Consider the following 12,125-nt stretch of genomic DNA (forward strand, 5'->3'; position numbering starts at 1 on the left):
TGACACCGTCTGCTTCTACTGCGTCCTGTGGAAATGAAACAACACAGAGAGAGAGGTGTTGGTGCTCTGCAGTGAGTTTAATGCAGCTGAAAGAGAAATGCCAGCAGCACCTTGAGCTTGTCTTGGTAAATCGAAGCCTAATATAAAGTGAGATCAGCTCTCCTTACTGACATTTGGCTCCATTTCATTCTGGTCTACTGTCACTGCTGTTTATAGAGGCATGGATATCTTTTTCTAATTGGAAATTGAAGGGGTGATGTTCAATGTTGTGAGTGGTTATGCCCCACAGGTAGGATGTGAGTTAGAAGAGAAGGAGAAATTCTGGAGTGAGTTAGATGAAGTGATGCAGAGCATCCCCAGAGGTGAGAGAGTGGTGATTGGTGCAGATTTCAACGGGCATGTAGGTGAAGGGAACAGAGGTGATGAGAATGTGATGGGCAGGTTTGGTCTTCAGGCCAGGAACGCAGAAGGACAGATGGTGGTAGACTTTGCAAAGAGGATGGAAATGGCTGTAGTGAACACTTTCTTCCAGAAGTTGTAATCTGAAAGAGACCAGTGTAAAGTAGTGGTAGGGGAGAATGTAGCCAGACAACACAGGATGGTGGTGTGTAAAATGACTCTGGTGGTGAGGAAGATGAAGAGGACAAAGGCAGAGCAGAGGACGAAGTGGTGGAAGTTGAAAAAGGAAGAATGTCGTGTAGTTTTCAGGGAGGAGCTGAGACAGACTCTGGGTGGTCAGGAAGCGCTCACAGATGACTGGACCACTACAGCTAATGTGATCAGGGAGACAGGTAGGAGGGTACTTGGTGTGTCATCTGGTAAGAGGAAAGCGGACAAGGAGACTCTGTGGTGGAACGAGGAAGTTCAGGAGTGTATACAGAGAAAGAGGTTAGCTAAGAAGAAGTGGGACACTGAGAGGACTGAAGAGAGTAAACAGGAGTACAGGGAGATGCAGCGTAAGGTGAAGGTAGAGGTGGCAAAGGCCAAACAAATTGTTAGGTAGGCCTGATTAACAATAGGCCTGATTACTGATTACTGGGCCATCTTGGAAACAATTAGGTCAGTATCAGGTGAAACTAGCTAACTAACAGATACTCAGGTAGATTCCTTCCTAAGGGCAGGGCTTATGTGACACAGAGTAGCTTAAAGTTCTAGTTCCTGTCCCATTTTTTCACAATTGAGAATGACTTCCGGATGGGAGCTGAAACGTCTTAATTCTGAAAACAGTGTACAGATGACTACTACTGAAACCTTTTCTACGACAGGGAGTGAAAGCTGAGCAGGTTATAGTGACAAACTCCTTCTCCTTCAGATCACCTGAGATCTCAATTCTGGGGCTTGGAGGAGAATCTGTGGTTTAGAAACAGACTCAGAATCAGCTTTATTGGCCAAGTAATATACTGTATATAGTTTGTTTTGTTTTTAGGTCAAAACTTTTTCTTAACTATAACATTGTAGATGATAAAAATCAAACCAAACTCTCTTACCTTTAACATTTTTTTGAAGAGGATCACAAACAGCTGTTGACCTGAATGCACTGTTCTGAATTCTGAAGTAGAATGTGTCTGCATAGTTTGGGTTTAAACTGGAAACCAGAGTGGTGCAGTTGTTGTGACTCAGGTTTCCAGTAATATTCATTGGATAGGTGCTTTCGAAATTCACATCGCTTGGATATAAGTTGTCACTCTGTTTAATCCACGCTGCAAAGTTTCTGATGCCATCAAAAAAAAATAAATCTGGTTCAGCTCTAAAGTTACATGGGATTTGCAAACAAGATCCACTCAGTGCTTCCATCTTCTGTGGTGCAGTAATGAAGAAGTTTGACCCTTTAGGACAAACAGCCAAAGCACCTGTAAAACCAGACTCATGATTAACATAATATGGAACAAATCTCTATGAATAGAAAGACAAAATATACTTCAGCAGCAGCATGCTGCATGTCGTTTTTCATGTGCTGCTAACAAGTTCAGTATAAATCTTCAAGATGTAAAATTAGCTGCACTCTGCACTGATCTCTGACTCTAAATGACGTGCAAACGATTCAAGTAATGTGTCCAAATAATGAACAAACAGCTCACCTGAAAGAAAGAGGACATGGAGTAATGTGTTGCATGTTGCAGTATTCACAGACAGGACTGCCATGTAACCCATCGCCTACATTTGCAAACATAATAATGCAGTTACTTTATATACATGTTTTTTTGAGCTGTTACAAAGAATGTAAGTAAATCTGCACTTAAAATGAACACATTCACACCAGAAACTTGCACTTTACAACCAGGATTCACTTTGTTGTAAGTAGTGATCAATTAACATCTTCAGAACTGCAGTTTGAAAAAAAAAATCAAGTTTTTTCATGTACAATACACAGCTAATTATTTCACACAACCTCCCATTGTTGCAGCTTCCTGCCACATCGCCTTCTGCTTCTTCTTTGCCGATTGTTTAATCTGTGGTTCAAAAGAACAGCAAATGAGTTCAGCATTCAGAAAAATACAAACATTACTGAATATATCTGAACATATCAGTGACTAAGCGACATCATACAGACTGGATTATGGTGAAATCAAAACGGAGAATATTTCACTGAAATCATAATAAATCAGCCAGCTAAACACCTCAGCTCACTCATTAGTGTTATAAAAAAACAGAGAGACTCAGACATGGGGTACCACACGTGAGGTTAAATCAATAAATGGCCAACTAGTCTAATCAACCATTAAAGAACCATTGGTTCACTCTAACATGTACAGTCAACCTCATCCTGCCATTTCAGGAAAGATATGGATTTATAAAAAGCGTGTGCAGTTAAAGGTCCACTGTGTAGGATTTAGTGGCATCTTGTGGTGAAATTGCAGATTGCAACCACTTGAATACCGCTCGCCTCATCCTCCCTTTTCAAGCGTGTAGAAGAAATTACGGTGGCTGAGAAAAACACGAATGGCCTTATCTACAGCCAGTGATTGGTTTGTCCTTTCTGGGCTACTATAGAAACCTTCGTGGAAGGGGACCCGCTCCCTATGTATAAAACAGCTTATTCTAAGGTAATGAAAACACAACGATTCTTATTTTCAGGTGATTATACACTAACGAAAACATACTTATAAATATTATATTCCATTTCTGCCAATAGCTCCTCCTAAATGTTACACACTGGACCTTTAAGTGACGCCAAAACCATAAACTCTGCCTCTATGTGACCAATAGTGCAGCCTAGTGGTCAAATGTTGCCTAACAGGTTGGTCTCACCGTACAACACACAGACTGTATATACAGTATAGATGGACGACGCGCTCCTCTTCCTCCCCATAGACTGTAATGAAGCCAAAATATCCTGTATACGGGAGCAGCCATCTTTTGCTTTTGATGTCATCTGGAGCCAGAGTCTGCGCAGTAGTGTGCAGAGTTGAAGCCACGGTCTCGAGATCCCACCCATAAACCCGGCCGACTCAATCACAAGCAGAGCTCAGCTGTCAATCATGACGTGAAACCCCATTTTCATAGCGTCAGATAACTAATAACTAGAACCCAGATTATCAGAAAAACAAACATTACAGACATCAGCATGATAAGAACTACCTAAACTGACAGAAACCATGTTTGGGAAAAATGTATTTGACATGTACTTTGAGTTTTTAGGTTGGCCCATGTCTGACATCCATCTGACATCCATGACCTATACTGCAAGCAGCCGCCAGGCGGTGATCAAGATGTTTTGGCTTTACTTTTAGGGAGCTGAAATGTCGTCCATCTTTATATACAGTCTATAATACAACACTGCAACAACAACCCATGTCATGTCCAACATCATGAGTCCGGTCCAGGTGTCTGTCAGCAAGAAGTTGAACACTGTATGTGCTTCTTTTGCATTCATTAACAAAGTAAAAAGATTGTTGAGTTACCATTACCACCCCCTGTTAAAAATGAACAAATCGCCTACTGGGTTTAACCGCTGGCATTCGTATTTCCATTTCAGGAAGTTGGCAACCCTAGTCCCTACAGTTTGCCTGGTGATGTTTGGTTAAATGGTCCTCACAAATGGCCACCAGTTGACTTAGGAAACATTTACCTCATCAACACTCCTGGTTAGTACATATCAAATGTATTTATAGAAATCTCGAAATATGTCCTTATTTGATCATGCTATGGGTGGCTGATATATTGGTTACTCATAATGGCGTTGCCTAGAATTTGAAAATGATAATATTGGTGTGAATATACTACATTGTAACGTGTTTGATACTTACACCTGTTTTAGACCGAGTGCACTTGAATTGCATTTATTGCAAACTGTCCTGAAACTATTGATCAAGCTGTTTCTTCTGGGTTTTTTTCACTTATGAATTTGTGTCCTAAAAGGGGCACATTTAACAGATGACTACTTTCTAAATAGAAATATTTCAGTGATAACCTGAATGATGCAACGAGGCAATCTCAACGATGACCTGTTTGTTTGCACCTCCAACAACATGGCGGATTAGTGACCGCCCCCAAATTCCAGTATGTGTGTATGAAAGAATAAAGTAGCTGAATTATCTCTCATATGAAGATAAATAAATACATATACACACACTAGTGTTGTAGTACTCAAAATCCATCTTGGTCTCAAAACCACTTTTTGAAGGTCTTGGTCTCGTCTCGGAATCGACCGTATTTTTACTTGGCCTTGTCTTGGTCTCAGACAAAGAGGACTCTGGATTTTATTTCAAGACCAGACAAGACCAAAACTGCTGGAATCTCACTAAACTGTATCTGTGCATTGTCTGATTTATTTGTTAACATCAGTACTGTGATTGGATGTAAAACTTCAAATGCAATCAATAACTTGACTCATTTCTAATTTGAAATCTTGAATACTAGAGACAGGAGAAAAAGCTGCGGCTGTCTGGTAAAAGATGTCAGCCAAATCTTCTGTAAACCACAAAGATTGCATCTGCAAAGCACCGTCCAAAACACACAACAGTATGTCAATTCTGCAATGCAACACTTACTGAGACAGCTGGGACCACGGGACTTAGAAAAGAAGCATAAAGAAAAGTGAGCTGAGTGTAAGTGATGCTAGCAAAGCTAGCTAGCTAATGTTAGCAATCTGCCTCTGCACCAAAACTCTTCAGAAATCTCTTCATTCCTCACCCAAAGAGATTTAGTGAATATTAGCTATACATATTAGCTATGTACCATAAACGCGAGACGCTGACCCCTTTTACTGGCCCGGTGCGGCTACACATTTTGACAAATAAATGCAGGTCTCAATTAGACACCGGGTTTTGTTTTGTATAGAAGTTCTTTGAATGCGTAAAACCTCTTAAAGCCCACTGGGTCGCCCGCTTGAGCTAGTTCTAAGCTGCTTAGATCACACTTACAAATGTTTTGTCATTATGAACATGTTACACATCGTTAAATCGGTTAGATTCTCCACAATTCAGTCGTTCATTTTACGGACACCATGAGCACCAAAGTATGATTCATTCAGAATTACTGGCATGGTAAACAAGGGAGACGGGGAAAAAAGTGTTGCCTCCCTACCTTTGAAGCTGTCATGGTTTTGGGTTTGTGTTAAGTTCTTTCCTGTTTTATTTTGGTAATAGTCTCCTTCCCTCATGTGTCTTGTAGTTTTACTTCCTTCTTCTGATTGATTGTTTTGTTCTGCCCTCATCAGTTTCACCTGTGTCTCGTGGTCTCCCCTAGCTGAGTGTATTTAAGTCTGCATGTGTCCTTTGTCAGTGTCAGATCATAGTTGTACCATGTGTACCATTCTGGCTTCTTTGAGTACTTTGTGGCTTTACTTTATGGTTTGGACTCTCTACCTGTTTTTCTTAGACTCTGCCTGCTCGCTGTTATACCTGTTTACCTGTGTTGGACTCATTCTTTGGTTTTGATCTCTGCCTGCCAGTATCCTGTGTAAACTTTCATTAAAACTCACTGAACTGCAGCTGCTCTGACTTAGTGTCTGCATTTTGGGTCCAAAACCTTGTGTTCCTGCTTGACACAGTAACAGAAGTGGTCAAAGTCTGAATGTGTGTCAATTCCTCAATTTATTTACATTCCTTTAGTCCATAAGGGTCCACTAACTTTAAAAAAACAAACAAAACCCAAAACAAACGGTTTTTCATATTAATCTAAGTTGAAATAATTATGGTAACCTTCAGCTTTTATCTTTTAAGGTCGGCTACTGGTATTTGTATACGTCTGTCTGTCTGTGCATCAGAGCTAGATCAAATGAATGTTACTCAGTAACCTAACTAAAATTATTGTAATATTGTAGTGCGCATGCGCCAACGTGCATCCTGTTGCCGTTGCTCCATCTCGTTGTCTGATTCTGAAAAGCCCTGGCTATTACAGTTTTTCTCATTTGCTAAAACACTAAAACCCATCGGCTGAACAAAGTTCTCAGTTGCCTGACCTCATTTAGCTAATTGTGCAGTCTATTGTCAATGCCTTAAACCATTTCACATGGTAAAACACAATTTGCAGATCTCACTTAGACTTTTCAGCAAAACTCTAAACACATTCTCATTCTCAAAACACATTCTGCACTCTAATGCACGTCATCCATACTGGTAAACACAAGTGGCAACAATCAAATACAGATAGAGAACGCATATCATTGATTGAACACAACCACTCAAAATTGATCTAACCTGTTTCAAATGATGTGACACAACCAATATAAGCCAGTTCAGAGAGCAAACAGGTTGTTGAAGGTGGAAAGGAGAAAGTCTGAGAATGGATAGAAGAAACAATGTGAGAGGACAAGGACGAGTGCGTATGCGAGGTGGGCGATGAGGAGGAGGAAGAGGAAGATGAAGACGAAGACAAAGAGTGGAAATATCTGATGAAATTCGAGCAACAGTAATAGACCATGTTCTTGTCCATGGACTGACAATGAGGAAAGCAGGATTTAGAGTGCGACCCAATTTGAGCCGAAGTTCTCTGGCCTGACCCAGCCCAAAGAAGAAGCCCCTTGATCACATGTTTACGCCTTTGATTTTTGTCCTTTTTAGTATTGTATACTGTAGTACAGTGCATTGTAGGCTGTATACTGTACAATGAACACATTGTATGGCCCTGAACATTGTGCTTTCCATCTGTTAACAGTACTGACTGCTCGAGATTTTGACTGGTTGCAGGTTCATATCAACAAAGAACAAGAATTACAGTATCACAGAGACGAAGGACGTTTGTGAGATGCAGAGTACAGTACTGTAAAAATAGGGGTGAAAGGAGGAGGAAGAACAACAAAAAATTGCAAAGAGCAAAGCAGAGTAGTAATTTCTGATGAATTTTGAGCTACTATGATGGACAATGACAGAGAAATATTACATTTGTTTTGAGATTAAAAATGTACTTCTCCCTGGGAACTATGTTTTGAACAATGTGTTTTCTGTTTTTTGGTGTATTGTTTACTGACTGCTTGATAGTGTACATCATTTTGATCACTTTGTTTGATTTGAAAGCAGTGCTTGATTTTGAACACAGGTAAAACTGTTTCATTTTGCGAGATGAGTCAGGTTTTGTAAATAGTGCTTTAAGATGAGATTTTGTTTAATGGTTTCAGAAAATGGAGCAAGGTTTCAAAAATCACACAAGCCCCAAGTTTAAATTGTAAATGATTCATGTTATAAACACTAATACAGTTTTTCTCATTTGCTAAAACACAATTTCTGAAACTTTGTTCCAAAACTTGCGCCAAAATACAACCAGTTTCTCAGTTACTGATCGTATCTTGTCAGACAGGAAGATGTTACCGACAGAAGGGCAGGAGACACTGATATGGAAGCAGATGGTAGTTTATTTGAGAACAGCATGGTAAACACAGTAATGTTGGTAAGTGGGTAGGTGAGGGAGTCTTAATGGAATGCAGATCATGGATGGGTAGATGGTTGTTGACAGGTCGAACACCAGAGGAATGTAGGTAAACTCACACACATGCACAGAAGCACAGAGACAGGGGAAAACACACTGGAGTAGATCAGGTAAGTCTTTCGAAATCCTGGAGACCAACCTGAAGCATCCCTGATAATAACAAGACCAAACAACTGACTGAGGTGAGTGGTGTGCTTTTATATCTGCTGTGATGAGGCGCTGATGGGGAACAGGTGTGTGTACGAAGTACTCTAGTGAGGGAGTGCACTGTGATTGGTTAACGATGGAGCCTGGCATGTCTGTGACAGAAGAGAAGGGAGGCAACATAAAGTCAACCAAATGAGATAAAGCAAATATGTCCTGGTTTTACTGCCTGTTTTATTTGTCATCATCTTCTTTATAGAATGAGAAATGTCACAATTTGTTTGTAGAGTATTTCGTGCTACTATCGCTCCTCCTGAGCTTGCTATGAAAAACATTTGTCAGAGGTCAAGTAACTATTCCTCTTACTTTATTTTTTAATTTCTTGTGATTTAATGGTATGATTTTGGTCATGTTGAAAAATATAATAAGTACAATGTTAGGTCAAAAAATGCTGTTTTTTTTTTTTTGCTTTCCAAGTCTTTTATTAAAGTGCAATAAATATAAAGCTTCACATGCAGAAACAGTTACTGTACTTCATCTTCAGTTTAGTTGTAATTAAAACACAAATCCAGTTATGATAAACAGATATGATGCATGTTACGTGAGCAAATCAGCATTGTGTGGTGAAAAGGAATTTTGAGGTCTATAAACACCATACGTACTGATAAAAATGTCACACACACAAATCTATTGCAAGAAACTACAGGCAGTGAAGAAAACATTTCCTTGTAATAATAAGAATAAAATAATATTTTAATATATTATGTTTAATAAGAAATACGTCCATATATTCATTTTTTCTTCACTTGAGCGTAGAGATCCTCTGGGCCGTCAGCAGTCTGCGTTAAGCTGTTTGCTGGCTGGGACACTTTGACCTGTGCATACAGCGTATCCTGCTGCTGTCCACTGTCCTGCGCTGAGTCAGAGGACGGAGCAGGTCTCAGCTTGGAGAAGTCGATCTCTCCATAATGGATGTCTTCTTTTTCTGTTGCTCTGGCTGCTTCTTCAGCTGTTAGGCTCTGTGAAAAATGCACCAAACGAGAAATGCTGTGAAGAGCAGAAGGTGAGCCTCCTTCAGTTTAGTTTATATTTTCTCATTTTGTCCCTCACTCAGCTCCCACTGCTATAATAAAGTGATAATCGTCAGAATAATCAGCTTTTATTGAACACAGCAATGGAATAATCTTATGTACTTGTAGATACATTAGTTAATGTGAGTTTGCAAACAGGATGTTTCATAACATTTCCTGTGTTTCTCCACATTTACTCACTAATGAGTAACCTGTTCAGTCCAGTCTAGAGCTTATGAGTGCAGTCAGTATGAATGGTTAGAAACATATTCATAACACACAATTCTGTAGTGTACATTGAAGTATTTTCCAACCTGTGTCTGTTGTGAAGTTGGATGTTTTGACTTTAACCACCTGGAAGACATAAGAGGGTTGTCAGCTTAATTGTTTTGTGTACTAGTAATAATAATAATGATTTATATCATTATTATTATTACTATTACACAAATACACAATTGCACATTATTATTATTATTACACAAAACACAAACTTTTGTTCATTTAACAAGTTTAAATTCATCAGTTACAAAGTGATTTAAATGCAATTTAAGAATAATCAATAAAATACAGAAAAAGACAACAATTAATAATGCAATAACAATATATACATAAAAGCAAGACCTTTCACAGCTTAGAGGATTTGAATGCAAACCCTTAATCCCCCTCAATCTTTCTCCCATTGTTTGAGATCATGACAATGTTCCTGCTTGTAAAACACACATTTGGTGATTTTAAAAAAACAACAACATTTAAAATCTAAAACTCAGAGTTTGCCAGAGCAATGACAGTAAATTAGCTTGAATTGTTCAGTCATTCTGGATCTAGTGAGAAGTCGGGCTGTGAAAGTTTGTACGAACTGACGTCTAGACAGTTCTAATGGATCAGACAGGTACACATTGTGTTACGGTAGTCAATGCGAGATGTGACAGATACATAAGGATAATTATAAGGATAATTAAATCATAGATATTTTATGTAACTGAAAGAAACAGGATTGTGTAACTGCAGTGGTATGCTTTGTTAGATTCAGTTCATCATAAAAGACAATGCCTGGTTTCTGCAGTGCAAAAGGTTTCTTACATTGATTTGTTAACATTTGGTTCCAAAATATTTTTTGACATCCAATCATTAACAGGTCAACTCGCTTGATATTGAGAGACTCAAGAAAAAAGAATTGTGTCATAAAAATGAATATCTGTGTTCTGTAAGTGTGTATTGTGACCTTGTGGCTGCATGTAGACAACAGTAATGGCCCAAGTATAGAACCATGAGAAACTCCACAAATGCACCTTTGACTTGTGTGTTGAAGATATGAATTTAAAACAGACCCTGAGATTTCAACCCATTGTTGAAGACATTGAGTCAAAATAGAAAAGTCAGCAGTATCAAAATGTAGACCTGAGCTAGAAACTAATACTAAGGAAAAACCAATGTAATTAACAAGCTAATCGCACATTAAAATAAGAAGAAAATATGTACAGAAATACAATTGTTTTGGGTGGATAAATCTGGATATGAAATTGATTTGAGATACTTACCAAACAGCAACAACCACACAGATTAGTACAATGATCCCAATGATCCCTCCAGCAACTGCCCCCCATGGCGAAGAGCTATCAGGCTGTTTTGCTCCTACAGAAACAAAAACATTACAAGTGGCTAAGTCAATTTAATAAGAATCATGGCTGTCACCCAGCTTTCATGTGATGCTCAGCTTTACGTTATACAGTAGTTTGCAAACGTTTTGCACCAGATGCAAAAATGCTGTCTGTCACTTCTGTTTGCAGACATGGTGTGGAATTAGTTTTACACTGAACAATAATATAAGAAAAAGTGAAAATCAGTGTCAACAGAGATTGAGATAAGGAAATTCTGTACTGAATTTTACACTTTTGTCTCACTTTCACTCCTTTTTTCTTCTGTTGCTGAAATTCTCTCCTTTCCTCGCTTCTCATTGTCAATTTTCATTCATACATTTCTTCATTTCTACTTTCCCATACTGTGAAGGCTCCTCTCGTTCACAAATCTCTGTCCTATCCCCAAATTTCTTGGCCCTACATTTTATGCAGATGCTAAGTTTTCATGTACTATCGACAACACTTTTCTCTCTAAATATTGTTTTTAACTTCCCCCTCAATCTTTCCTTACTGAATTTAAACACATTATTGGCAACTCTGCATATATTTACATTGATGTATTTTATCCAACATTAACTGCTCCTATTTCACCACTGGGTGCAGTACAGTTCCATGTTTACCTTCAATAGTCAGATGGATCTCTGATGATGTTTGTTTACCGAGATCATTTGTGGCCACACAGTAATAAACTCCTCCATCTGTTGCATTAAAGCTGTAAACCTGTCCTTTAGATACAGTCATGGGTCCATCTGTGCTCTTCTTGAACCAGGTGAAGTGGCTGACAGGAGGCTTGGCTCTGCTGGAGCAGGTCAGGTTCACCCAGCTACCTGCTGACACCAAACCTGATGGACTGATGGACCCTGAGGTGTCTTTAGGAGCATCTGAGGAAAATGTGACATTCACTTTATTCATTAAAATCAGCTCACGTCACATAAATCATCATATGCTGACAGGATCCAACAACAAACTCTGCTTGTCTTACATGAAACACTGAGAGTCTTTCTCTCCTCTGCTGTCTTGACATCTTCTCCTTCATTCACAGGATATCTGGCAGAACAGGTGATGTTGTCTCCATCATGTTGGTCTGACAGAGTGATGGTGCCCTGGATTTTAGTTGTAAAGGTTCCATCTGTGTTTCCCTCTGTGTAGCTGTGAGAGTCTTGTTGGAGGCTCCAGGTGAGTTTAGGAGGGGAGTGTGGACAGGGAGTGAGAGCTGAGCAGGTTATAGTGACAGACTCCTTCTCCTTCAGATCACCTGAGATCTCAATTCTGGGGCTCGGAGGAGAATCTGTGGTTTCAAATCAAACACAGATTTTATGCTGAAAAACTCTGTAAATAATACAGTCACTAAACAGATGTACTGTAGACCAGTATGGGTTTTTGAAGGCAGATGCTTTTGTATATAAAT

The 12,125-nt window shown here is 39.2% G+C and overlaps 1 protein-coding gene across 1 annotated transcript in view; it reads right to left on the reverse strand.

The window, feature by feature from the left end:
• LOC122867078 overlaps positions 1-12,125 on the reverse strand; it is a 31,276-nt gene that overhangs the window by 10,833 nt on the left and 8,318 nt on the right. Inside the window, exons 4-8 of the mRNA XM_044177446.1 lie at positions 11,700-12,005; positions 11,338-11,598; positions 10,619-10,712; positions 9,377-9,434; positions 8,805-9,029 (exon numbers count right to left, since the gene is read on the reverse strand). Of these exons, the coding sequence (XP_044033381.1) occupies positions 8,805-9,029; positions 9,377-9,434; positions 10,619-10,712; positions 11,338-11,598; positions 11,700-12,005 (944 nt within the window). The remainder of the gene's footprint in view (positions 1-8,804; positions 9,030-9,376; positions 9,435-10,618; positions 10,713-11,337; positions 11,599-11,699; positions 12,006-12,125) is intronic.

This window comes from Siniperca chuatsi, linkage group LG19 (genome assembly GCF_020085105.1).
Source record: "Siniperca chuatsi isolate FFG_IHB_CAS linkage group LG19, ASM2008510v1, whole genome shotgun sequence".
Lineage (NCBI taxonomy): Eukaryota > Metazoa > Chordata > Actinopteri > Centrarchiformes > Sinipercidae > Siniperca > Siniperca chuatsi.